The sequence below is a fragment of the Mauremys reevesii genome, linkage group 8, assembly GCF_016161935.1.
Source record: "Mauremys reevesii isolate NIE-2019 linkage group 8, ASM1616193v1, whole genome shotgun sequence".
Taxonomy (NCBI): Eukaryota; Metazoa; Chordata; order Testudines; family Geoemydidae; genus Mauremys; species Mauremys reevesii.
Window position 1 is genome coordinate 36411783 of NC_052630.1, and position 26347 is coordinate 36438129.

The window sequence follows — 26347 nt, forward strand, 5'->3', positions numbered from 1 at the left end:
ATTCACAGACCTTATCTCCACACCCCTCCCTGTCCTCATCTAGTATCTGCCTCCCCTCTGTCCCCCCACTCAGTTTAGCCATTGTCCGTGGGCAAGCCTTCTCCTCTGCAGTACCTGCCACATCAAACAGCCTTCCTGTATCTCACTGACTCTTCAAGTCAGATGAATGTGACTAGCTTCTTTGATATCTTCTGCCTCCTGAGATGCAGTATATGGGAAGGTGCCCATACTAATACAGCTGCCTTATATCCACTCTTGGGGTATAAAGGAGAAATTCAGCAATGGTACCCAACAATCATTCATGTGGCTGAGAGATTACTGACACCTCAATCTCTCTTCCTACATCCATTCCCACATACTGGGGTGCCTTTGGCCCATTTCATTTTTGGCAAGACAAAGCCTGTTAATGTCTATCTTCAGCCCATCCCTTATATGCAAAGGCATCCTCACCTCTTCCCTCGTAGCTACGACTCGCAGCTTGACAACTCCATCCTTTAGCTCCTGCTCTCCTACAATGGCAACGAGAGGGATTCCGTTGTCTTCACAATACTGCAGCTGGTTCAGCAGCTTGGGGTTCTTCTTATACAGCATCTCTGCCTAGAGGGGACCCACAGTACAGCAATACATTTGATACCTGCTGATTTCTCCAGGCACCCACTTGCCATTCCTGTTTTTGGATTTCCCCGTCTAGTTTGCATTTGAGGCAGCAGGACCAGATCTCTCAGTCACCAGGCCGGGGACAGGGCTCCCCCTTCTGAAGAGCAACCTAATCAGAATGCTTCCAAAACTGAAACAGCTTACCCAGCATTAGCAAAGTGTGCCATGGGCACAGGTGGAGCTCTTTTCCTCTGCACTGCTTTGCTGAAGCATAGGGACCTCTCCTACCAGTTCCAGTGGTGGTCTGGCAGCTGAGGCTAGAGAGCAAAAGATGCAATATTCCCCAGCTAGGCAAGGCATCAGGGGCGTGGCACGAGGCACAGAGCTCTTTTTCTTAGCTCTGCTGGCATCAGAAGGGCAACTGATGCATGCCATGCTAGAGAGTGCCCTTTGCCCTGTAGAAGAGGTTAGCAATATTCCCAACTTGGAAACCAAGCTGGAGCCAAGTGAGAGCTTGTGTAAAGGATTTCTAGTACTGCACAACCCAGGGAAAGCAGGAAGTCTGGAAACCATGTGCTGCTGCTGTCAGAATGTAGCATGTACAGCTTTCCTTAAAGGGGTGCCAATCTCCCTTCCCAGTGACTGGCAGCTCTGGCCCTGCCTCATGTACGGCAGAGTGAGTGCCTAATTGTAGGAATGGTGAGGCTGGATAGAAGAGAATAGGCAGCAAGGTCACATTCAAGTAGGCAGGGCTTGCTGCTCACGTGGCATGTCTCCCCAGAGTGTCTCCCTCCTCCCCACTTATGGTGTTAGGGTAACAAGAACAGGAGGATGGCTCTAGTCCATGCCCAGCACCGGGAACGGAAGGGCTGGAGCCAACCAGTTTCCTTCCTCTCCTTCATTCAGACTCTGCCCAGCCATACCTTGATCCCAGAATCCCACAGCTCAGAGATGAGCTTCAGTCTCTCTTCAAGGAGTTTCTTCTGTGCAGCCGCTACAAGAACCTGTGTCTCTGTAGTCCGGATCTTTTCTTCTGAAGCCTGGATGCAGGGACAGAGTCTTGTGAGAGTTGTTGATGACGTAGAGAAACACCCTGCCGCTCATGAGCTGAGACACTCCTCACCCACCCAGACCCTTTCTATCAGGAACCACCACCACTTCACACAGAGCACTTTGCTTGCATGGATTCAATGAGGACTGGGAAGCCAGTAGCTTAGACAGTGAAAGGACAAGCCAGCAGCAACGCAGTGGAAGAGCCCCTGGAAACCCCAACAAGCCAAATCCCCACAGTTCTACATTCTACATCCTTGGGGATCCAATTTGGTTTAAAATGCAGTTTCTAGCTTCCCCCGCTCCAGTGCCACAGGGTTGGAGTTTCCGCTGGAGATGGGCAATTCAACGGAAGCTTCCCTCCAGAGGCCTTCCCAGTGTAACAGATGTACTCTCACTGACCTAGCCTAACAAAAAAACATCACCAGCTCCATAGCAGCAGCAGGAAAGGTGGGACCCAGACTGAGCCAGGTACCACTAAGTAAGCAATGCCAAGCTCAAACGAACACACTGTCTCCCCCTTCTGCCCCACTGGAGGCCAGGAGCTTCACCATCTTTGTGCTCTTCCTTCCCTTCTGCCAGTTACTCAAAGTTGCATTTTCCTGGCTCTACTTTGCCTGAGAGCCCCCCTGTAAAGCTCACCTGTTAAGGAGAAGCACTGGGCTTGTGCCCCCAGCTGGAGAGGAGGTGGTGGCCTAAATAGATTTGTTTTCTTAACATGAGAAAATCAGATCTTGTCTGGTCTGAATTTGCAGGAGGACTCTATGGCTGACAAGAGAGCTAGGGTCATGAAATCACAAGAAACTGAAACATAAACAATCGCAGGGAAGGGATTTACAGTCAGGTTGCTTTAGACTGGGTGGTATGCCCCTTTACGGGCCAGGCAGCCCTGTTATGAGGCAGAGCCCCTTAAAGAACAGGTATTTGGACTTGGGAGAGGGAATGATCAGCTCCAGCTGGGAAGGGTCAGGTGCTTCCCATACAGACTGAAAGAGCTCAGAGGAGGAGGGAAGCTACAGGAAGCAGGTTGGCTATTGTGGCAAGGGACCTCTCCCAGGGCGATGGTCCTTAGGACGAAAAGCCTTGGTTTGTGTTAGTTTGTAAGTAGTGTGTTTGAACAATAAATGAAGCCCTGAGGAAAATGGTCCAATCCAGCCTCTGGGATGGTGCCAATCCTGCCGGGGCTGTGGAGATAAGTTAAAATAGCCAGTAAGCTACTAGCTTAGCTCCTGACAAAAGACTTGGCAGAAAAGTTCCCAGGAGCAGACGTCCCTCCAGCCCAGCAGAAAGGGGCTGGGGAGCTGAGGAAGGAACAAGAGCAGAGGTAGCGCTACAGCGATGGGGTGAGGCACCTTCACAATTCTGCAATGACAGACACTGCTTTCCCCAGTTAGAATGTAAGCTCCTGCCTCCCTGCTCAGTGTATTAAAACCCATGAACACTCCATGTGATAGCTGTCACTCTGACAACCCTATGCTGTACAACGTTTTCTTTTGGTCAGTAAGCACTTTGGGGCAGGGAGCTGTGTTTTCCATCTTCCTAGGTGTTAAAGCAGCATCTGAACCTGGGTCTTTTGTTGCCAGATGGAGCTTCAGAGACTGCAGAGTCACTACTGTGCTGTTCTAATATTTACCTGCCTAAAACTGGTTGATCATGTAGAGCGACAGCAATCTGACTTAGGCAACTAAGTGGCTGACCAACACAAGTTGTGAGCCTGCATGCTCCCCTGCCTTGCAGCTTTTGATCAGCCCTGTGTCAGCAGGGAGGAAGGGCAGGTGCCAGTCTGTCCTCCCCAGGATCAAAGGAGGAGTAGCAGCCAGGTGGCACTCACCTCCACTTTCTGCTCCATGATAGAGAAGATCCGCTCGATTCCGATGCTGACTCCCACACAGGGCACCTTCCGCCCCTTGGGGTCAAACATCCCCACCAGCCCGTCATAGCGGCCGCCTCCAGCCACACTGCCCACACTGACCGGCTCCTCCTTGTGGGCGTTCTGAGGCTGAAGCAGGATGGCCTCGTAGATCACCCCAGTGTAATAATCCAGACCCCGCGCCAGGCTCAGGTCGAAGGAGATCTGCGGGACAGGAGGGGAATCCCATTACCAGGCACAACAAATGACTCAGCCAGGCCTGGTCAGTGTCCCTCCACCACTCACCTTATCTGCGATGCCAAACAGGGTCAGGTACTCAAACAGCAGCTTCATGTCTCCCAGCCCCTCCCGGGCCAGCTTGTTCTGGGACAACTTAGGATCCTGGAGCAGCTGCTCAATCAGACCCAGACCACCTGCAGAAATGACACACAACTTAAATATAAAAGGCAGGGAGGGCCAAGCTCCCATGGACTCGCTCCACTCAGCCTGGCTCACAGCCACCTGCTCACTCCTCCAGCTTCATTCATCTCTATCTCCCTCCGAGAGGATACCGATCATGCATCCTACCTGGGACACCCAGGCTGCAAGTCAGCTAAACATCTGGGGACCCCTGGCATGCACATGCGCGCACCTCCCCCCTCCCCTCCCCCCCCCCAATGCAGAGACCAAGGAAGTTGGAATAGCTGCTGGGAAGGTGAAGCGACCCACATGGACTCTCGGCTGGACAGGGAACCAAGTCTCACATTTCCCTAGAACTCACCATGCAGTTGAACGTATTCCCCAATGCGATCTGCAGCCTCTGGCGAGAGCCCCTTCTCGCCAACCATCTCGCTCTTCACATCCTCCCATGTTGCCTGGGGAGGGGGGGATGAGAATGTTAATTAATCACAGCTCCCCAGGCTGAACCCACTGCTCCTGGAAGTTGTTCTCAGTGGAGCGCTCATCACCATCTCTCCCTGTCGCCACTGTTCTGCTTCATATAAATAGAGCAGCGAAGAGGAATTGGGAAATCAGACTCTAAAGCAGCTTGATGCCTCAGAATTCCAGGATCTAGTCAATTTCTCTCAGGTGAAACAGAACAATGTGGTGCAAGGTATAAAAGAAGATACAGTAAAACTGGTTATAAGAAGAGGAAGTGAGAACACAGCTAGAAAAGGCTAAGAGAAAGTAAGAGGGGGGAAAAGGTACTGCAGAGGAGACAACAGGGAACACTTTGCAGACAACCCTACCGGTAAGTATTTATCTCCCCTCTTTTAACAGAGGGGAAACCGAGGCACATAGTGGTTAAGTGGCTTTTCCAAAGTCACAGCTAGAGTCAGCTTCAGAGCTGTGATTAGCCGGGGTACCTGGGTTCCTGGTCCTGGGATCCCACCACTACAAAGAAAGAGGCAGCGATGAAGACTGACAGATTGGCTACTTTTGTTAGTGACTCAATTGTCTGTGGAATAACGATGCAGGGTGCCAGCATTTACAAATGAATAGCCAATTACGTATTTTAGTAGCTCACTAGACCAGGCCATTCACTCCCCTCCTAACTACTATATTTCTTGGGAGTGCTACACTACACAGCATAGCCAATGAGCATACCCAACACACACTACCCACTTACCTATAAATCTCCTTAGGGCATTGTTACTCTGATAACATTACCCCTTACCCTGCCTTAAAATCATCTTGTAAATCCACCCCGGGACAGCAGCTCTAATGGAATTCATCAAGCAAGAACATGGAGCAAAGCTATCACAGAACTCAGGGGGGACATAGCAAACAAAGCTTTTGTTTTGCTCCAAGGCCTGGGTCACAGCAGTAAAAACATCTGAGCCCACGCAGGACCTGTCCGCTCTACAGCTTCTGCCGCTGCACTGGTTACGAATTGCAGGTCCCATGTTTGCCAGTGCAGATACAGGCTTCCAGGTCACGTCTACACTAAGAAAAAAGGTGTCATTTTTAGGAGACCACTAACACACTGTAAAAACCCTTGTGTAGACAGGGCAAAATGACCAGCTATACCAAGGTAAAACTACACCTTGCCCTTTCTACACTAGTGTTTACAGTGTTATGATCTCATTGTAGAAGCTTTTTCCCCCTAGTGTAGACGAGGCCTGAGTATGCAGCCAGCAGCCTGAAATAGCTCAGGCCTTGTTTCCACTTAAAAATGAGATTGTCCTAGCTACACTGCTCAAGGCTGTGAAAAATTGTGTGACCTCAGCAATATAGTTAGGTTGACCTAAACCTTGGTGTAGATGTAACTAAGTTGATGGAAGAATTCTTCTGACAACCTAGCTACCACCTCTGAGAGAGAGATTAACTACAGCCATGGAAAAATCCCTTCCATCGAAGTAAGAAGCATCTACACTATGGCAGCACAGGTGCAGTGCCACATGCTCAGAGAGAGACAAACTACATCTGGCATTTTGGGGTTAATGATGAACCACAAAATGCTAGCATTAACTCTTTCACTACTGAGCATTCAAACCTAAGCATCCAGCTAGTAGCCTTTATTGAATGTTGTTAGAATCACTAAAGGAGGCCTCCACAGGAAGAAGAATGCAAGTGTTAGAAGTACATTCTAGAGCAGTGGTTTTCAAACTGGGGTATGTGTACCCCTAGGGGTACAGGAGCTCTCATCAGGGGGTATGCGAGGAAAATCCTGTAATGGCATTACATTTCATTTAGGAAGACTTGGCAATCTAGTCATAGGTATATTATTACCCTCAGATGGGGGTACACAGTAGGCTACATTATTTGGAAAGGGGTACACAGTCTAAAATGTTTGAAAACCACTGGTCTAGAGCAATGGGGGAAGGAGGGCTGCTGCTGCAGGCTTTGTTTTATTTACAACTACTCAATATAGTTAGTTTACTAACCACTCTGCCTTTTCCTGTGTGTCCCAAGAGGTTTCACCAAAGCAGCTGTGTACATTTTTCTCCCCCAAATTCCTCTGAATTAGTAAACGTTCCAGCAAGTTTCCAAGTGTCCTACTGACACCCTTCTAGCCCACATAGGGATGCGCAACTCCCAGTGACACCAAGGGTAGTGCTTGCTGTGCGCTTGCAGGGGTGGGCCCTGTGTATAAATCTCTCACTGTTAATACTTTCAAACAAAGGAAGATAATTGAAGTACAGCAGACATCTCAGCTGCAAGGATGGCTCTCAGCGCTGTGAGTAGAGGCAGAGCCAGATTAAGGCACAGACACTATAGGAACCGGCACAAGGGTTCCCCGCTCCTGCAGTCGGGTGAGCACATCAGAATCTCAGCTTTCATAAAAAAAGTTCCTAGCCCTCATACAGTAGAACCTCAGAGTTATGAACTGACTAGTCAACCACACACTTCATTTGGAACCGGAAGTACACAATCAGGAGGCAGCAGAGACACCTCCCCCACCCCCAAAAAGAAGCAAATATAGTACAGTGCTGTGTTAAATGTAAAATAATAAAGGGGAAGCAGCATTTTTCTTCTTCACAGTAAAGTTTCAAACTTGTATTAAGGCAATGCTCAGCTGTAAACTTTGAAAGAACAACCATAATGTTCTGTTCAGAGTTACGAACAGTTCAAGGTTACAAACAACCTCCATCCCGAGGTGTTCATAACTCTGAGGTTCTACTGTATTTGCAAAGAAAAGCTCAAAGACACAAAGTGTAACTGGTGTAGCTATATCTGCCTGAGTCTGCAGAGAGTCTGAAACAGTAGCTCTTGAAGGGGGAACTGTCCTATGCATCTCAATTGAGTATTAACGTCAAGACCCAATGCATGGCGTAAGGGGTGGTCAATGCCATCCCAGCACAGGAGTGTGTGTATGGCAGGAGGAGAAGATTACAGTGGGTGCAATCCACCCTCTCAAGCAACTACATGTCAGCTACCAGGTTAAGTACTGTGGAAGCTCCCTGCTGTCACTGCTGCCCCTGTCAGAGAGAGCTGGGCCCCTCTTGCTGCTCTATGGGAGGAGAGGGAAGAAGGGGACCCTATGCTAATGTCTGTGCCTCTCTGGGAGGGGAGAGGGCCCCCCACCATCAGGGCTCCATGTGTGTGTGTGGAACCACGGCACAAGGAAGTCACAGGGCCCCTTCTCTGTCATGGTGTCCCTAGGGTCCTAGGTTGCCTTACCCTGGCTCTTTACCTGGGCTTTAACTCTGTTTACAGATTTTCCAGTGGTCTGGTTTCTGGCTCCAACTCTTTATAACATTCTTTTAAGGTTTTCCCCTTCAGTTAGCACAAATGAGCAAAGTCATTTACAGCCTTAACTCCAGCTTTGTAACATCTGCCTGGGAATTACAGTCAAGACTCAGCGGCAAAGAAAACTGTCTAGAGAGGCAGCTGAAGGCCAACCCACCTTTTGACCTCATTCATCTTCAGGAACCAAAGTGGAGGTGAGAATTGCTGCTATTGTTCCTCCTGGAATCAAAGCTATTGACCAGTGCAGTGTGCTGGTCTGTTATCTTGAACTTTGGCTACAATAGAGAATTGCACCATTACAGCTCATCCACACTAGCCAGCCTGGTTGGCATAAGCCTGTCCACCACAAGAAAGGTGCACATCCCACGCACTGTGGGTACCAATCCCTGCACTCCCAGCTTCTTCAGGCTGGTCTCTCTTTTCTTCCTCTGTACTTTCATTTGATTGGAACATGGAGATGGTTTCACCACTACCCCACCTCCCTAAGCACCCACAGTGCAGCTCCTTCCTTCCTCACAGGACACACATGTTGCTAGGGCAAGGGATGCTTTGAAGTGACAAGTCCGCATATGACCCCAGCCTCCCACAGACTCTACAGCCAGCAATGCCCAGCCTCCACAGACTGTGTGTCTCCTGCTTTGATGCTGGCTGGAGCATTGTCGAGCAGTAGAGCACTTGCTCACAGGGTGATATTTACAGAGCCATTGACAGGACAATGCCTCTACATCCTAGTCATTTGCAAATTCACCTGACAGAACTCAGCCCTCATTCACCTGAGGCTTGCAGGATCCTGGCTTCTATACTCCTCCTGCAGCAGTCTGCCACTATGCCAGATACCAAGGCTTTAGCAAGGTTCCCTCTAGACTATACTACAGATCTGGAGAACAGCTGGGCTGTAATGAGGTCCCCAGCATAACAGTGGATGTTGATGGCCCCAAAAACATTGAATTAGAAAAAAGCTTTTGAACGTTCTGATGCAGCATGGATTCCAGATGGCAACCAGGAGTGGGGTGGTGGGATCCCTGCTCCAGGCACACAGGAACTTCACTAATCCAGGTTAATAACCAGCAGCTCATCCTTTAAGTCTTGTGATGGTGAATTAAGAGACTTGCAGAATCCCATGGATTTAGGGTGACTTGCACTGTAAATCTGTTTGCTCAGGACCCACTGGGGATGTTAAAGGAAATAGGGTGTTTCGTGGAGACCTAGTTACACTATCTAGGTGCTTAACCCCTAATGTCCAACGCATGGGGGAAGAAAAGAAATAATTCAACATTTACTAGCATTCTCTAACCAGATTCCACTGCCCTTAGTCTGTCTGAGCAGTCTGTGTTGACTGGGAGGGCTGTGAAACCCACAAAGCAGCAGTAACAGGCAACGTCAGCCCTTACCTTGTCTAGTTTGTCCACAGTGGAGCAAATCGTTCGGAACTTGCTGTCTGGTACCCCACAAACTGCAAACATCCCATCAAGGATACGCCGGTCGTTGACCTGGAAGGAAGCAGAGTCACTCAATGGGAACCCAATGGAAATATCCCAATTACAACAGAATCTTCAGCTTCACTCCTCTCAGACTTTGGGGGTAGAGAAGAGGGGCTGGCTACCACCCTGACCCCACCTAGCCAGCTACCCCTACCACCATCAGCTCCCAGAAGTCCCAGGGGCTTAGCTGCTCCTGCTACGAAACAGTGGACAAGTGTAAACTGGATGACAATTTAGCTGGACTTTCAAAAGCCTCTGACAAAGGACCTCACAGGAGACTATTCAGGAAAGAGAGGCACGGATGAGAATTAAAGTCCCATCATGGAACAGAAACTGGGCAAGACAGAAAACAAAGAGGAGAAGGAAATGTTCAGTTTTCAGCATGGCAAAGGTTAACAGCAGGTGTCCCAAGTTTCTGTATGAGGACCAGAGTCTAATGAACACTTCAACAAGCAGCAAGGTGGCAAAGTGACAATTATTACAGTTAGCCCAGTCTGAGGAGCCAAGGTAGGTGCGTGGGGGGCAGAACAGCAGACAAAGCTCAAAGAATTCCAATGCAAGGTAATGCACAGCAGAGAAAATCATCATTCCCTCACCTGGAATACTAATAACAGTTCTGGTCACCTTCTCTCAATGGAGAAAGGTAATAATTGAGATATACCAATCTCCTAGAACTGGAAGGGACCTTGAAAGGTCATTGAGTCCAGCCCCCTGCCTTCACTAGCAGGACCAATTTTTTCCCCCAGATCCCTAAGTGGCCCCCTCAAGGATTAAACTCACAGCCCTGGGTTTAACAGGCCAATGCTCAAACCACTGAGCAAGCCCTCCTCCCCTAAAAGCACAAAGAGTGTGGGTGCAGAAAGAAGGGAGAGCAGAGATTCAAAGCCAGGAAAGTCTTCCAGATGGGAAGAGACTTGAACAATTGGAATGAGTCTACAACAGAGATTAATTCACTGACAAAAAGTTTCATTAACACAGAGTTAAGATTGCTGGATAGTAACTTGTGGCCTTGCAAAATGCTGACTCCAGCAAAACGTAGACTTTTGAAAAGAATCAGGAAATACAGAGATAAGGCAAATACCCAGACCCCCTTCATTCTGCCCCCCTGCAGCTGGCAACAGCCCCTTGGAATTAGCTGCATGCACTCCAGCTGCTTTCACTGCCTTAGATTTCACTGCATTGAATGGTGGAGGGATTAGCTGAAGCAGATTGGAAGAGCCATGATTGAGATATGAAGCTATTGTGGGGTGGGAGGGTGCCCCTCTAAGGGTATGTGAGAGCCCCTCTCCCTTACCTGCGCATGTGATCAAAGGAAAGAGGTGCATGTCTATCTTGGGAGATACTCATGCAATGTAACACTTGAAATGAGGTGTAGCAGGGTGCAGGAGTCTTCTTGCCCCGGGGATTGTCAGCAGTTAGGCGGAAGTAAGATGAACCTTGTCTGTGGGTTTAATGAAGGGTAAGGGAAAGTACAGTAGAAAGCTGAAGTATTAGATGGCATTGTGTGCCTAAAAATGAAGGCGGATGTAAAATTTAGCAGCAGTAGTGTTCTTTCTGTGGAGCTGTGTGGGGCAAATGTAGGCAGCTCCTTTTCAGTACAATGCAAAGGCAGAGGGCAAGTATGTGTTATGGCACATGGGCACTCTGCTCCAAGAAGGCAGAGATATGGTTGTGTGGGCGTGTACCATAACACTCTATTTCATGGTTTTCACAAGTTTGAATTTTGCTGAGCACTCAGCAACCTTAACTCTGCTTTAACCAAATTTCTTGTCAGTGAATTTCCTGTTGTTTTTTTTAAACAGAAATAAATGTTATTGGTAAGAGTTAGTGTTCTTTATGGGGCAGCTGTAATTATCATATAGATTTGCAGTTGAGATGCTCTCCATCAGATCTCAAAGCACTTTACCAAGAAAGGAAACAGCATTATCCCTATTGGGACACTGAGGAACAGAGTGATGCTGGGACGTGGGCAACGTCACTGAACAGCCTGTGGCAGCAGCAAAAATAGAACCCTGGTTTATTGAGTCCAAGTCCATTATTCTAACCACTAGACCACTTGGTGGCTGTCATTCCCGTGTGCTCTTGCCATATACTTTGTGAGGCTTAGGAATAGTTAGGCATATGTCTAACTGAAAAGCTAAGCTCTCTCACAAATGTTGTTCTCAATTTCACTCCCCCAAAGGGACAGTGGGTTCCATGCTGGGTCAGATGTCCAGCATTAGGGACCTCTGTGACAGGATCAGAGCCCAGGTTTGATCCATAGATCTGTGCACAAAAAATGCTATTAAAAATCTCTCAATTTTGAGAAAAGCTGTTTGGGCGGGGGGGGGGGGGGGGCGCTGTATCGCCAGAACCCCTTGATCAAATGACCCCACATTTGGACCAATAACTCTACCCCATGAAGCACACCAAAAGTCAAGACATACCCATGTAACTATGTAGACTTTAGAGCACACAGAGCAGGGGTGGGCAAACTTTTTGGCCTGAGGGCCACATCGGGGTTCTGAAACTGTATGTAGGGCCGGGTAGGGAAGGCTGTGCCTCCCCAAACAGCTTGGCCCCCACCCACATCCGCCTCCTCCCACTTCCCACCCCCTGACTGCCCCCCTCAGAACTCCCAACCCATCCTACCCCTCCGGCTCCCTGTCCCCTGACTGCCCTGACCCCCATCCACACCCCTGCCCCCTGACAGGCTCCCAGGACTCCCATGCCTATCCAACCCTCCCTGTTCCTCATCCCCTGACCGCCCCCCTGACCTCCGCCCCTTCCAACTGCCCTCTGCTCCCTGTCCCCTGACTGCCCCCCGGGACCCCCTACCCCTTATCCAACCCCCCGCTCCATGCCACTTTACCATGCTACTCAGGCTGGCGGCTCTCACAGCCATACTGCCCAGAGCGCTGCCAGCACAGCGAGCTGAGGCTGCAGGGGAGAGGGGACAGCAGGGGAGGGGCTGGGGGCTAGCCTCCCCGTCCGGGAGCTCAAAGGCCAAGCAGGTGGCCTGTGGGCCACAGTTTGCCCACCTCTGACACAGAATCATCATTTAAACAGAAAGCTGTTCTTAACTTAAACTAGCAAGGCACCAGCTCTGTATATAAAAGAGTACATGACAGAGAACTAATCTTTAATGAAGGATAGAGAGAAGGCAAATTGGGCACTTCTAGTCACTTTCTCTCAGAATACACAACAGCAGGACATCCAATTACATCAAAAACTCAAGGGATTTTTAAATTGCACAATGCATAATTAAGCTGTGGAACTCATGGCTACAAGATGTAACTAGGCCAACCATTTAGCAGGCTTAAAAAGGCAATCAGATGTTTATATGGAGAATGGGCACACCTGCAGTTACACAAGGGAGGGAACAAATTTTTGGAGGATTCTAAATCCTCCTATGTCAGGGCATAAACCAATCACTGACTGATGAAGGTCAGGGCAAGCAGCTTTCCCTGTGGGCAGGTTATTCCATATCTATCTATCATGGGGATTCTTGCCCCTTCCTCAGAAGCACCAGCTGCTGCCACTGTCAGAGAAGATACTGGATTAGATGGACCTTGGGTCCAACAACACAGATAGCCCCCATCATAACCAGATATCCCACTAGGAAATCCCAGAAACAAGTCTGCAGCCAGGGCTGACTTCCACCCCTCCAGCTGATCCACAGAGCCCAGCAGTGTCTCGCTAGGTCTACGAACTCACAGGGGGCCTTAGCTGCCTCCAAGGTTCTCCCGACACCACTACTTCCATTGCTGTCTCGGGGCACTTGGTCCCTTTCTAACACCCTAGCTACCTCTAATTTCCTCAGGTCCCATTGCCCCCATTTGTTCAGGGTAGACTATAAGAGAGGCTGCGTCTGCACAGCAGTATGTGCTGCGTGCTACCACACATGGGCCGGGGGTTGGTCTCTTGTTGCGCAGCAGGAGCTCAGCCCAGGGACAGATTCCCTGGAGGAGGTGATGGATTCTCAAAAGGGAGCAGGGATGAAGGTCATCAGTACGAGGGTGAAGGTGTGGAGCTTGCAGACTCAAGGTGCAACACGCAGGACCTCACCATGAGAATCATAAGCCCTGGAGGAGAAGACGAATACTACCGGACCCCTCTTTTTAGCACTGGGTGCCCAACATAGCAGTCGCCCTGCTGCCTGAGCTGGGTTTGAGAGCTGCTGTCTGACTCCACCCACCAAAACATGACAAGTTCTACACCTCCTGGAGCAAAGCACATTAGACATGTAACAGAAATGAGGCTTAACACCCTTTACTACAACAGGCAGAGAAGTTGGGTGACCCTGTCCGCCCCAGAACTCCCTTCTGAAGAGCAGCTTGAGATGGTGGTTGCCAGGTGACAACCAGTGTCAAGCCTGGTAGTTTCTCTAGCATAAACAATGCATAGAGAGGAGATGCCACAGACACTGCGGGTTCTGGATCAATCTGCACTGTGCATTACAGAGGGTGCAGGTGCTGCTGGGCTGAGACCAGGAACAAGCAGAAAGCAAGGAGAATGCTCTTCACTTCACATCATCGTGTATTGAAACTGGCACCTGACTCTGGTTTTACCTTAATGAGGAAGTCTCCAATCTGCAGCCCGCTCAGGATCTCATGCACAATCTTCAGACACTCAGCATCGGGAATCATGGGGTCAAACTGTCCGGCGATGTCAAAATCCTGGGGCACAAGCACAGGCAGTGAAAATCTGGGCAATGTAACAACTAGGGGAGCCCAGTAGCAACCAGGGTCCCCAGACAACCAGCTCCCCATGTGGCACCCAGGCCCCAGACACAAAACGGGAGTTCTCTTCCTCCCTGTCCACTTCCTTGTGCTTTGAGCCAGCACTGTAGTCACACATATAGGTCCACCTTGACTGAGTTCCTGGGGAACCCTGGACCCAGACACACAGCTCCCTGCGGCATGGAGAGCATTCAGGCTGCCGGTACTCACACACTGGTAGAACTCCCTGTAGCGGCCCCTCGTCATGGCCGGATTATCCCGTCTGTAAACTTTGGCAATGTGGTAGCGCTTAATGTTGGTGATTTTGTTCATTGCCAAATAACGAGCAAAGGGCACCTGAGCACAAAGGGTTAAGGGTGGAATGCAAGAAGATTCTCCTGTGGCTCGGAAGGTCCAGGACAAGGGGTTTGGTGTGGACAGGATCACCCAACTTCTCTGCATATAGTAGCAAAGGGTGTTATGCCTCATTTCTATTATGTGTCTAACCAGCCCAATTATCACTCTGCAGGCAGAAGTCTGGTTAACCCCTCCCCTGTTATCCAGGCTCAGTAAGGAACACACCCTTCTCCAGGAGTAACAGCTAAGAGCATTCATGCTCACCGCCTCAATCACTGAAGCCAAAGGGAAGAAAAGGAGACAGCCCTGCAGCAATTACTACTATCAGACATTCTGCTTCATGAAGGCATCACAGCTTCATTAACCCCCATACGAACGGCCATACTGGGCCAGACCAATGGTCCATCTAACCCAGCCTCCTGTCTTCTGACAATGGCCAGCAGCGGATGTGTCAGAGGGAATGAACAGAACAGGGCAATTTATCAAGTGATCCATCCCCCATCATCCAGTCCCAGCTTCTGATAGTCAGAGGTTTAAGGACACTCAGAGCACGGGATTGTGTCCCTGACCATCTTGGCTAATAGGCACTGATGGACCTGTCCTCCATGAACTTATCTAATTCCTTTTTGAACCCAAGCATAGTTTTGGCCTTAATAACATCCCATGGCAATGAATTCCACAGATTGACTGAGCGTTGCGTAAAGACGTACTGCCTTATGTTTGTTTTAAACCTGCTGCCTATTAATTTCATTGGATGATCCCCGGTTCTTGTGTTATATGAAGGGGAGAATAATAGTTACAACAGCTGAGTACAGTGAGTCACAGCGAGTCTGGCATAGCCGGGAACAGAACCCAGGTCTCTATTCCCAGACCTGTGCTCTTCCCACTGGGCCCTGTTGCATGACTGCCCCACCACTGAGGACCTCCCCATCTCCCTCTTGAGGCCTCCACATGATACTGCCCATCAGTGAATGTACTGTGTAGGATGAAATCGGCATGCCAGGAGCAGGAACTGTGGCAGGATACAGTGAGGTCATAGCGAAGAGACAGCAGCTCTCCCCCCTGGTCTTTCAGGTCATAGATGAGCTTCGAGTCCTCCCCATACTTTCCTGTCAGAGTTTCCTAGATGAAATAGAGAGATGACATCTCAGGTGAGTAGGGACAAAGCCTAGGAGCACAAAGCTGCAACAAGAGGCTCAGTGAGGAAGCAAGGAGATGCCCCGTGTCCACGTGATAAGCCAAGGGTGCAACCTTTAAACCACAGCTTTACTACAGAAGGCTCTCACTTTTAATGGGAGCTGCTCACACTGAGGCCTTAGTCAGGGCAGCTACCATACTTTAAAATGCACCCAAAGATTTCAAGGGGCAAACAGCTACAGGCCTGGGGATCATGTTCAATTCATGGGTCAGTGCCTTAACCAGCACAGCCACCCCCTCCCAGATGTCACCTCACAGCTCCTGCACTCACCTTCAGCTCAAACACAGGGGTGTCGATGACCTCAGCTCCATGGCGCTTGAAGGTGCTGATAATGATGTCGAAGACTTTCTCCCGGATGGCCATCTGCTTGGGGTTGTAGTCCCGGGTGCCCTGAGACCCCAAATCAAAGGGAAGTGGGTGAGAAGAAGAGCAGAGAACCATGGCCTGAGCTAGTGGAATGATTCTGCCCAGATGAACATTAACATGGATGGGTACATTCTGCTTCTTCCATGCACAAAGGAAGGAAGTGGTGGACTAGGTGTGTCATGTGTCTAAAATACTTACAAAGCCAGAAAGACAGGGATACACAACAGGGAACAGCATCAATACACCTGGTGAAAGGGAATTAACCAAAAGCAAAAGCTCCAGCCCAGAGAAGAAAAAGATGGTCCAAGGATCTCTTAAAATGCAGGTGAAAGCCACAAGATGCTGCCCAGAAGGGACCTGGCTACTTATACAGCTGCTGGGTAGCACACAGCTAATGGGAGCCAGAAGGTGGAGAATCCAGCATGGATCCAATTACTTCTACAGAACCAATAGCATGCTTGGCCCTTTATAGACACGTATAAAGGCAAGGTCCCTGCCTTGAAGAGCTCACAGTTTAGAAAGGCACCAAAGAAAGGAAGATTTTTCTGAGTCAGTGTCTGGTAAAATAACCCAACTAAAGGATAAGGCTGAGACGACAGAGGAGCTTTCGAAATTTAGGAGTAAAACATCAGGCTTATAGGTGTTTTAATCTAAGAATTCCTTTAGACAGAGAAATTGGAAATTTCAGCAAGACCAGAGGGTCTGATACTTGTCTCCTGAGTGCACCTTTGCTATGTGAAGTGGATGAGATTTCTCATTCCATTTCTTCTTTGTTAGAATCACTGAATCATTCTGATCATCCTCTCCAGACAGCCAAAAACCACTATGGCTGACTATTAATAAATTCAGACCTTATTCTCACATGGCAGTTACCGGCTTTGCCTCTTCTACTGATAGTCATATGTGATGTCAGGGAGAGAAAGGGGGCACACAGTATTAAATAACGTATGATTCTGTGGGCCAGAAAAGGAAGACCGGCTTTTAATGTTATGTTTACTGCACTGAGATGTCATTCAGGCAGAGAAACTGGGAAGCAGCAGATAACATTTTTTCAGATCTTGAGAAGCTGGGCATTGTCTCAAATTTTAAATAACTAGAGACTTTCTTCCACTTTTGTGGTCTTACTAGTTACTTTTTTATTTTAGCTAAAATTTGGAGCACAGGAGCAAGATGGATCAAGGGATCAGGTTATCCAGCCTTTCACCTACTAGTCATGGATTCAAATGCAGCCCACATTCATTACCATCCACAGGTTGCTTAGTGGTCTTTGTGGAATGAGTTGAGGGGTCTCTGTCTAGTGCCTAGTGGACAGATGTCCACATCACACACACTACTATCACAAATGGCATTAATTACCCCCTTTCTGCTGTTCTCAGCAGAGGCCAAAAAATGACAAGGCCCAAGATTGAACTCCCATGGCCATAAGGACGGGCCCTTCTAGAAGAAGGCAGACACAAATGCAGGTGGCATGCCCCGCTGTTAGCCATCCCAGACGTTGCATCTCACCTGACACCAAAAATCTCTAGAAAAAGACATTTCCATTTTTTTTAATTAAAAGTTTCTAGTGACTGCCTGTGATGTCTTTAGCCCTGGCCACACCAGCAATTTTTTGCAATTATCCTGCCATTGGTCTAGCACCAGCGTGGCACCCCGAAGCTAGAACGCGCAGCAGTGCTAATGTAGGCTAGCTGCCAGCTTTTACAGTGATAAAGACTCTGCACTAGTGCTCCAGCTGCTGCTAAGGCCACTGCTACTGTAACAACAGGAGACTGCCTGAAGATTGTGCCATGTGTACAGTGGCACAGCCTTTGAGCCTACAGATCTATTCAGCCATTTACACCACATTTATCACTGTTATTTGAGCAAACCATAGCTCTAAGCCGGCAGTTCTCAAGCTGTGGGTCGGGACCCCAAAGTGGGTTGCGATCCCATTTTAATGGGGTCGCCAGGGCTGGCTCAAACTTGTTGGGGCCTGGGGCTGAAGCCCAAGCCCCACTGCCCGGGACCAAAGCCAAAGCCCAAGGACTTCAGGCCTGGGTGGCAGGGTTCAGGTTACAGCAGGCCTGCACAACTCATAAAGCGGCGAGGGCCACATTCCTCCAAAGAAAACAGCTAAGGGCCGAAACCTCCCGGCCCTGCAGAAACACCCCGCCCCAGGGCCACCCAGCCCTGCAGAAACAAACCCTCCTTCCCCAGCGCCACCCCACCAAAACAGCTGTGGGCCAAAAGGAAGGTTGGGGGTGGGGAGGTGATATTTTATTTTATATCAACCAGGGGCTCCCAGCTGAAGAGGTGGCTGGGAGCCCTCAGGGGCAAATTAAAGGGCCCGGGGCTCCGGCGGCTGGGGGAACCCAGCAGAGCCAGCTCTAGGTTTTTTGCTGTCCCAAGCAAAAAAAAATTTTGCTTGCCCCCTGTCCCAGCCCTGGGCTCCCCCCTGTACCCCCCTGCTGCCCCAGTCCTGGGCTCTCCCCCCTACCCACACCCCTGCCGCCCCAGCGCTGGGTTTCCCCCTTTCCTCCCCACCAGTGCCCTCCCCTCACCCCGCTGCTGCCCCAGCCCTGGGCTCCCCTCCACCAGTGCCCCCCCCCACCTCCTGCCGCCCCAGCCCTGGGTCACTGGTAACTCACTCCCAGGGTGGGTCATTCAGCAGGAATTTTGGATGTGCACAAAACACAGACAGGATTGGTTCCCATATGGTTACAGAGCTGCAGTAAAGTGGAACAATTTTCAGCTTGTGTGATTGGAGGATATCTGGATGCATATTATAAGACTGTCCTCCATAAATGACGAAAAGTTGAGGTGCCTTTATTATTCTTTTGTTCCACTCTTTCTTTCTATGGGGAATTTGCCAATGCAATATCACTGTCTTCCTTTTAAACAAAAAGGCAATGGCTGTTGAAAATAGCAATTCCAGTCCTAATAAGCATTTCTTGCTCAATTTTATCCTACTTTTTCTACAGCAAGTTACAGTGGATCAGTATATTTGATTTGGGAGAAATGAAGTAACAGCTGCCCAAACTGAGCTTGAGCACTCCTGAATTTTGAGATGTTCAAATCTGGAAGGCAGGTGCTGCGGGGGGGGGGTGTGGGCTCCACTGGGAGCATGGCAGCAACATGTCTGGAGCTGCATGGAGCCACATACGCTGGTCTGAGTGGCATGGTAAGGGGGATAGGGGTGGGAGAAGGGGTAGGGGGCTCTGGGGGGCAGTCAAGGGACAGGGAGGTTGGATGGGGCGGAGGTTCGGGGGTGCAGTCAGGGGACAGGCAGCAGTTGGATAGGCATGGGAGTCTCAGGTGTTCATCAGGGGACAGGTAGGGGGTGAGGTTGTGAGGGGAAGCTGGGGGGGATCTCAGGAGGGGGCAGTTGGGGACAAGGAGAAGGGAGGCTTAGATAGGGGCTGGAGTCCCAAGGGGCAGTTAGGGGCAGGGGTCTCAGGAGGGGGCAATCAGGGGACAAGGAGCAGCGGCATTTAGATAGGGGGTGGGGTCCTGGGAGAGGGGTATCAGGGGACAAGGACCAGCGGTGTTAGAAAGGAGTGGGGGTCCTGGGGGGCAGTTAGGGCAGGGGTCCGTGGAGGGGGCAATCAGCAGCCGTGGGCTGGGATTCAAAGGGCTCTGGGCTCCCCGCGGCTGTGGGCAACCCAGAGCCCTTTGATTCCCGGCCGCGGCTGGGATTTAAAGGGCTCTGCGCTCCCCGTGGCTGCGGGCAGCCCAGAGCTTTCTGACTCGCTGCCGCGGCTGGGATTTAAAGGGCTCTGGGCTGCCCGCAGAGCGCCGTGTGCGGGGGATTCAGAATCCCCCCGCGGGCCGCACAGTGAGGCTCCGCGGGCCGCATTGTTGTGCAGGCCTGGGTTACAGGCTCCCTGCCTGGGCTGGAGCTCTTGGGCTTTGACTTTGGCTCACCTGCCCAGGACAGTAGGGCTCAGGCTTTGGCCCTGCCACCTGGGGCAGCTGGCCTCAGGATTTGGTCCCCGCTCCTCGGATCGTGTAATAATTTTTGTTGTCAGAAGGGGGTCGCAGTGCAATGAAGTTTGAGAACCCCTGCCCTAAGCAATGCTAACTTCCCCCATTTACTTGAATTGAGTGCTAATGGAAGCTACCTTATTACCTTTGAAATTGGGGACATATTTAAAGGAACCTGAAACAGACAGAATTCCTGAGCTTCTGTAAAATTCTAAAGAGAAAAACATCTACAGCAGATTAAAACTGACTGACCTATGTCCTATTTGGCCAGCCTCAGCATGCTCAGGGCCCCACAAGACAAAGAAAATGACAGTCCCTATTCCAGGAACTGTACTTTAAGAACTGTCAGTTACTGCCCCAGCAGCAAGATCCATCATCAAGCAGATATCTAACATCAGCTACAAGGCTGGGAAACCTGAGCTGTTAGCTTCCTGGTTCCTTCACCAGATGTGGCAACCACTGTAAATGGTCTGGCTGCTCCAGGGAAAATGCCACATAACATCCTTGCACCCTGCCTGTACTCATTACTTGAGGGAGGAGCTGGCTTTTGCAGGGGGTGTGAGGTTTGAGGCTCACAGCTGTGATTGCCCTGGAAGAGCAATATTTTAAAGAAAAGTTTTCTAGCTCTTCTCCTGGTGAATAGCCTTGAAGATGTAACTGATGCAAACTGGTCACCAGGGTTACTTATTACCACCATGCCCCAAAGATCACAGGTTAGTCACAGTCCTCTCACAGCCACTCTGGGGTGGCCTTTGGGTTCCCTTCATTTTTCGGAAGACCCCAGATCAGTTCACAGCTAGATGGGCACCGTTGCCCAGGCAACCGCTGATAGAGCTTGGATGGCCACAAGTGTCCTTCGAGACAGATGCCTTCAGTTATCATCTCCTCTGCTGAGCAGCCAGCATGATCTCTGGTCAAAAAGGAGCAAGTCAATAGAGAGAGGCAGCATGGTCTACGGTTTTTCAATCCGTGGGTCAGGACCCAAAACTGGGTTGCCAGAGTGTTTCAAAGGGTCACGTGGCAGCTCCTGTGGTGCCTGTCCCATGGGGCTGGCTGGGTTTGCTTCCCTGCCCCAGGCAGTGCAGCCTCTGGGGTCCCAGCGCCACTCAGGTTTGGCCTAGCTGTCATAATAACTGGAGTCCGGATAGGCCAAATTTGAATGAGTGGCACGGCAATCCCGTGAACTAGGTCACAACTCCACTCACCCAAATTTGGTCCAGTCAGGGAGCAGGGCCAAACCTGAGCGGTGCTGCAACCCTGGAGTTTGCAACACCCAGAGCAGAGACCCACGCCCAGCTAGCCCCACAGCACAGGAGCTGCAGGAACTGCCACTGTGGGGAGAGTTCCGGGCAGGACCCAACCCTCCTGGAATCCAACCAAAATCACCCCAGGGCCTCCACCCCCAGACTATTTACTGTGTTGTGACAAGCCATAAACATTTACAAATGGGTCCTGAGCCCAAAAAGATTGAGAACCACTGACTTAGGGAGACTATACAGGCTACATGCAGGGCAAGGTGGCAGCATTACCTGCCATATGGAGTGTCCCTTGCAATGCACATGTGCTCACTCGGTCTGCTGTCAGTTACATCAGCTCTTCTGGGGTTTATGAAAACCAGGATAAAACCCCGCACTTTGTTAACTGTCAGGAGGAAGCCCTGAAGTCTAGGACATTCATCTATCTCGAAGGCACAGGGTTAAATTATTTATTTATCAGCAGTGGAGACAGTTTCTCTTTAATGCATAGTAAAGTGTGGTCATAGTAGGCAAGACAGTGAGGGATTTCTGGAAAGGTAGGGCTGAAATACACACAAAGTTGCACTGTTTAAACTAATGATGGGTTTCTAAACTGACGCAAGTTCTGTTTGCAGATGGGAGGTTGCTGGTGGCCAGGTATTTCACAGACTTGGCTGAGGACACTAAGGGAATCTTTGAAAGTGCCCCTCCCAGTGCAGTTACCAGGCTGTTCTGTGAAGTGTAGCTGCTTTGACTTGGGACAGCCCATAAGAACATGCCACCATACAATCTGGATCACCAGAGAAACTGTCCCCTGCAGATCTTCTGTCTTAGAGAACAATTATTTGGATTGTGCCAGTGTATTTGGCACTATATAAACAAAAGAGCAGGACTTTGCCCCAAACAGCTCACAAAGGATTACAGGAATTACTCTCCCAGATCAGGTCAGTAATTGGTGCTTTAAAAGGTACAAGAAACCCCAAAATGGACAACTATGGTATGGAATAACTTGTTCACAGAGGACATTCTTCCTAATTCTAGTCAGTTTGTGGTTGGCTTATGTCCCAAAGCTTGAGGAATTAGATCTACATTATTCTGGGGGTATTTTTGTTGTTGTTTTTGGATGCAACACGTGGATATTCTCATTACCCATGAGAATGGCCACACTTTTTTTTTGAACCCTACTAGAGAAAAAGAGAACGGGAGACAAAAACAGAGCAGGGTGATGGAATAAGGAAGATAAGCTTGTGGCTGATATTAAAACAAATTGTTTTTTAATGCACTGAGTCTATGATCTTTTGGCCCTTCATTCATTTTGAAGGCCAAGACTATAACAGGGTTCAAAAAAGAGCTAGATAAATTAATGAAGGATTTGTCCATCAATGGCTATTAGCCAGGATGAGCAGGGATGGTGTCCTTAGCCTCTGTTTTGCCAGAAGCTGGGAATGTGCGACAGTGAATGGATCTCTTGATGATTTACCTGTTCTGTTCATTTCCTCTGGGGCACTTGGCATTGGCCACTGTCAGAAGACAGGATACTGGGCTAGATTGACCTTTGGTCTGACCCAGTATGGCCGTTCTCATGTTCTTATATGTTCTTAATCTATCCACATAATACTGTTTAGGTGTATAGTCCTTTTAAAAGACATATATTCTAAAGAGAAGCATGTGAAGGTCTGGGGGCCACACAGATCATGCACACAAGGCTCTTATGGAAGATGATCCGCAGATAAGGTAAAAGGAAGGAAGATACACAAGACCTTTTCTACACTGTGATTTCTCCTAAAGTTCCAGTGCCATCACCCTCAGCACAGTTCCACCAGACATCAGGTGACAGAGATTGTACGTGATTTTACCCCTGTGTTACATTCACAAAATGGTTAGACAACATGGTTCTTACACTGCTAGCGGTGAGCCAGAGCCCTGTCTACACTAACACTCCCAGTGATGCCACCACTTGTAGAAACTTTTAAGAACTTGCACATAAACACAGCTAGAGGAAGAAGTTAGCTTTGCATCTTCAGTGGAGTGAGGAGGGTATAAATAGATGGGGGTTGGGTAATGGGTTCAAGATTAATTTATTTAACGGCAGGTTTTTCAGATGGGCAGGTACTCAATTGGCAGAGCCTGCAGTGACTGCAGAAAGTGGAGTGAAAGCATGCTTTCCTGGGCCTCCCGTTCTCACTGCTCCAGGCCTGGCTGTTTACACACCTTTGAGTCTCAGGTTTCCATGCCACTTGGTACCTTTGTAAGCACACACACAGCCTTTGTCAGACAACTGTGGCTGGAGCCTTTGAGGTTCAGATGCCCCTACCTTCAAGCCCTGCACCCTGGTAACATACTGGCCCTGGGCCAGGCTATACTGCAGCTCATTCCTCCAGGCAGATGCATCTGATGCACTGTGGGGACCAAGGCAGGCTGTCCACCACGAGAGAGAGAGAGAGAGAGGGGAGAAGTGAAGAGGGGCTGCCTGTCACAGCTTCAGAGTCCAGGGCAGGGGACTTACCTTTGGGGTCTTGAGGACAAACTTGTGTTTCCCCTCATCTGTGCCCAGCTGCGCCTTCAGCTCCAGCAGCTTCGCCACCTGCTCAGCCACCTGGGTACAGAGACAGGGTGGCAGATGAACAGCACAACCCAGGGGAGGCAGCTGGGCTTCCCAGCCCCGGACACCCCGCTTCCACGCCCCCCTCCCCGGCCCCTTCCCCTTCCCCGGGCACGCTCCGGGCATCCACCCCGGCCCGGCTCGGGCATCCTGCTTCCCCGGCCCCGGCAGGCCCGAGCCCCAAGCCAACCCGCCCGGAGAGGCGCGTAGGGGCGGGAGGGGGCGCTACAGCCCGGCCAGGGAGCCGCGGGGACGAGCCGGGCTCACCTCTTCCGGACTGGCCTTCTCCTGCTTCAGCCGCCGCACCGTGTCCGCCTGGCGCCGCAGCGCCTCCTCCAGCTCCGCCGCTTCGTCAGCCATGGTCACCGCAGCGCCCGTCAGCCCGGCCGCCGCACTCCCGTCTCCCACCCACCCCGGAACCTCACTGCACTGAGCATGCGCGGAGGAGCTGGGCATGCGTAGTAGCCGCGTCCGAGGCCGCTGCCCACACTTTGCCCTTCCCTGCTCTCAGAGCGTGCTTACTGGTCAGCGTGACAGACAGAAGTGGGGAGCCGGTGACCGGAATATGGGCACAGTAGCGAGACCGTCAGCAGTTAAAGTTACGCATGTCTTAAGTGCCTTGCTGCATCAAGGCCTCAATTAAAAGCTTGATTGACATCCCTGACTCCTCACCCAGACTGCTTATCCAGACTCCAGGGTGATCTGCCTGATGCTACACAGAGATGGGTCCAGGAGGTCTGAAAAATACTGTTTGCACGTCTAAGTCAGTGTATCTCAACCTTTCCAGACTATTGTACCCCTTTCAGGAATCTGATTGTCTTGCCTACCCCCAAGTCTCACCACACTGAAAAAACTACTTGCTTACAAAATCAGACATAAAAATACAAAAGTGCCACAGCTCACTCTTACTGACAAATCACTTACTTTCTAATTTTTACCATATAATTTTAAAATAAATTAATTGGAATATAAATATTGTGCTTACATTTCAGTATATACAGCAGTATAAACAAGTAATTGTTTGTATGAAATTTGAGTTTGTACTGACTTCACTAGTGCTTTTTATGTAGCCTGTTGCAAAACTAGGCAAATATCTAGATTAATTGATGTACTCACTGGAAGACCTCTGGTTGAGAACCACTGCTCTAAGTTTCAGAGTAGCAGCCATGTTAGTCTGTATCCGCAAAAAGAACAGGAGTCCTTGTGGCACCTTAGAGACTAACACATTTATTTCAGCATGAGCTTTCGTGAGCTACAGCTCACTTCTTCAGATGCATAGAATGGAGTTCCATTCTATGCATCCGAAGAAGTGAGCTGTAGCTCACGAAAGCTCATGCTGAAATAAATGTGTTAGTCTCTAAGGTGCCACAAGGACTCCTATTCTTACTGCTCTAAGTGACTCTCTCTCATCCACCCTTTTTTTTCTCTCTCTTGTGGGAGAGGGAATGGTATAGTTTGTACTACATCTTCTTTCCCTGGTTTGTCTAGTTGTGCAGATGATTTTGTCAGTTAATAATTGTTACCATTTCTTTATTGTTATTAAAATTATAACATATTAAGGGAACTACTGAACTCTAAAGTCGAGTTCAGTATAGATTCCGACTTTCATATTAACAAGTTGGTATTTTCATTAGCTACACGTTAGTTACTTTTACTTTTACCATGGCTTGATTTTTATAATTGTTTTTATATTAGCTGCTATTGTTCCTAACAAAATCATCATGTACATATTTCAATACAGTAACTCCTCACTTAACGTCTTCCTGCTTAACATTGTTTCGAAGTTACGTCGCTGCTCCATTAGCAGCTAGGCAGGGCCGCAGGGCCAAGCACCCGGCATCGGCATCCTGGGGGGCGGCATCCTGGGGAGCTTGAGCTTCGCATTGCATGCCGGGGTCGCCCGGAGCCGCGGACCGGGACGGACCAGCGCGGTGCTGCATGCGGGGTCCGCCGTCCCGCGCCGTCCGCTGCTCCCTCCCCAGCTCGCGGACTGGCGCAGGTCGGTCGTCCGGCCTCCGGTGTGACCCTGCCGGGGCGGGCGGCGGAGCTCAAGAGGAGACCGCTCTCCCCACCCAGATGTCGGAGCCGGGGAGGGGGACCCGCCGCGCGGGGGGGGGAAGGCGGCGAGCGCCCGCGCGCTGCTTGGGGCAGCCTGATTTGTAGAGCCGCCCCTGTCCATTAGGGAACATACTCGTTTAAAGTTGTGCAATGCTCCCTTATAACATCATTTGGCTGACTTTACAAGGGAGCATGGCACAAGTTCCTCTTCTCCACCTCCTCCCCTTCCCTTCCTCCCTCCCTCCCAGAGCTTCCCCCGCCACCAAACAGCTGTTTGGCGGAGCTTAGGAGTTTCTGCGAGGGAGGGAGGGATGGAGCAGGGAAGCTTTCCCCCCGCCCCCCAACCCGTAGCCAGGGCCACCCAGAACACTGGGGCTTTAGGGGCTACAGGGCCCTGGGCTAAGGGGGCCCTGGGGCCCTGGCCTGCAGCTCTAAAGCCCCTTTCGGAATGTGGCCCTGCAAGCACATGCCAGAGGACTCAGGAGGAGCAGGGGCAGCCGCACAGCCAGCGGCTGGAGAGAAGCAGCGCTTTCCCCTTCAAAGCCGGCTGGAGAGAAGCGGCGCTTTGAAGGGGAAAGTGCCGCTTCTCTCCGGCTGCTGGCTGCACGGCTGCCTCTGCTCTTCCTGAGTTCTCCGGCCCGTGCTCGCAGGGCCGCATTCCGAAAGGGGCTTTAGAGCTTTAGGCCAAGGCCCCAGT

The 26347-nt window shown here is 50.2% G+C and overlaps 1 protein-coding gene across 2 annotated transcripts in view; it reads right to left on the reverse strand.

Annotated features, from left to right (window-relative positions):
- HARS1 (histidyl-tRNA synthetase 1) overlaps nt 1-26347 on the reverse strand; it is a 32034-nt gene that overhangs the window by 1063 nt on the left and 4624 nt on the right. The window contains exons 1-12 of one of the 2 annotated variants that reach the window (XM_039484008.1): nt 23860-24070; nt 23497-23586; nt 15697-15816; nt 15255-15350; nt 14103-14228; nt 13722-13829; nt 9082-9180; nt 4278-4371; nt 3803-3930; nt 3479-3721; nt 1521-1637; nt 451-597 (exon numbers count right to left, since the gene is read on the reverse strand). In XM_039484008.1, the coding sequence (XP_039339942.1) occupies nt 451-597; nt 1521-1637; nt 3479-3721; nt 3803-3930; nt 4278-4371; nt 9082-9180; nt 13722-13829; nt 14103-14228; nt 15255-15350; nt 15697-15816; nt 23497-23586; nt 23860-24048 (1557 nt within the window). In that variant the 5' untranslated portion in view covers nt 24049-24070. Of the gene's footprint in view, nt 1-450; nt 598-1520; nt 1638-3478; nt 3722-3802; nt 3931-4277; nt 4372-9081; nt 9181-13721; nt 13830-14102; nt 14229-15254; nt 15351-15696; nt 15817-23496; nt 23587-23859; nt 24071-26347 lie in introns of those variants that run through there. The other variant, XM_039484009.1, reaches the window with a different exon arrangement.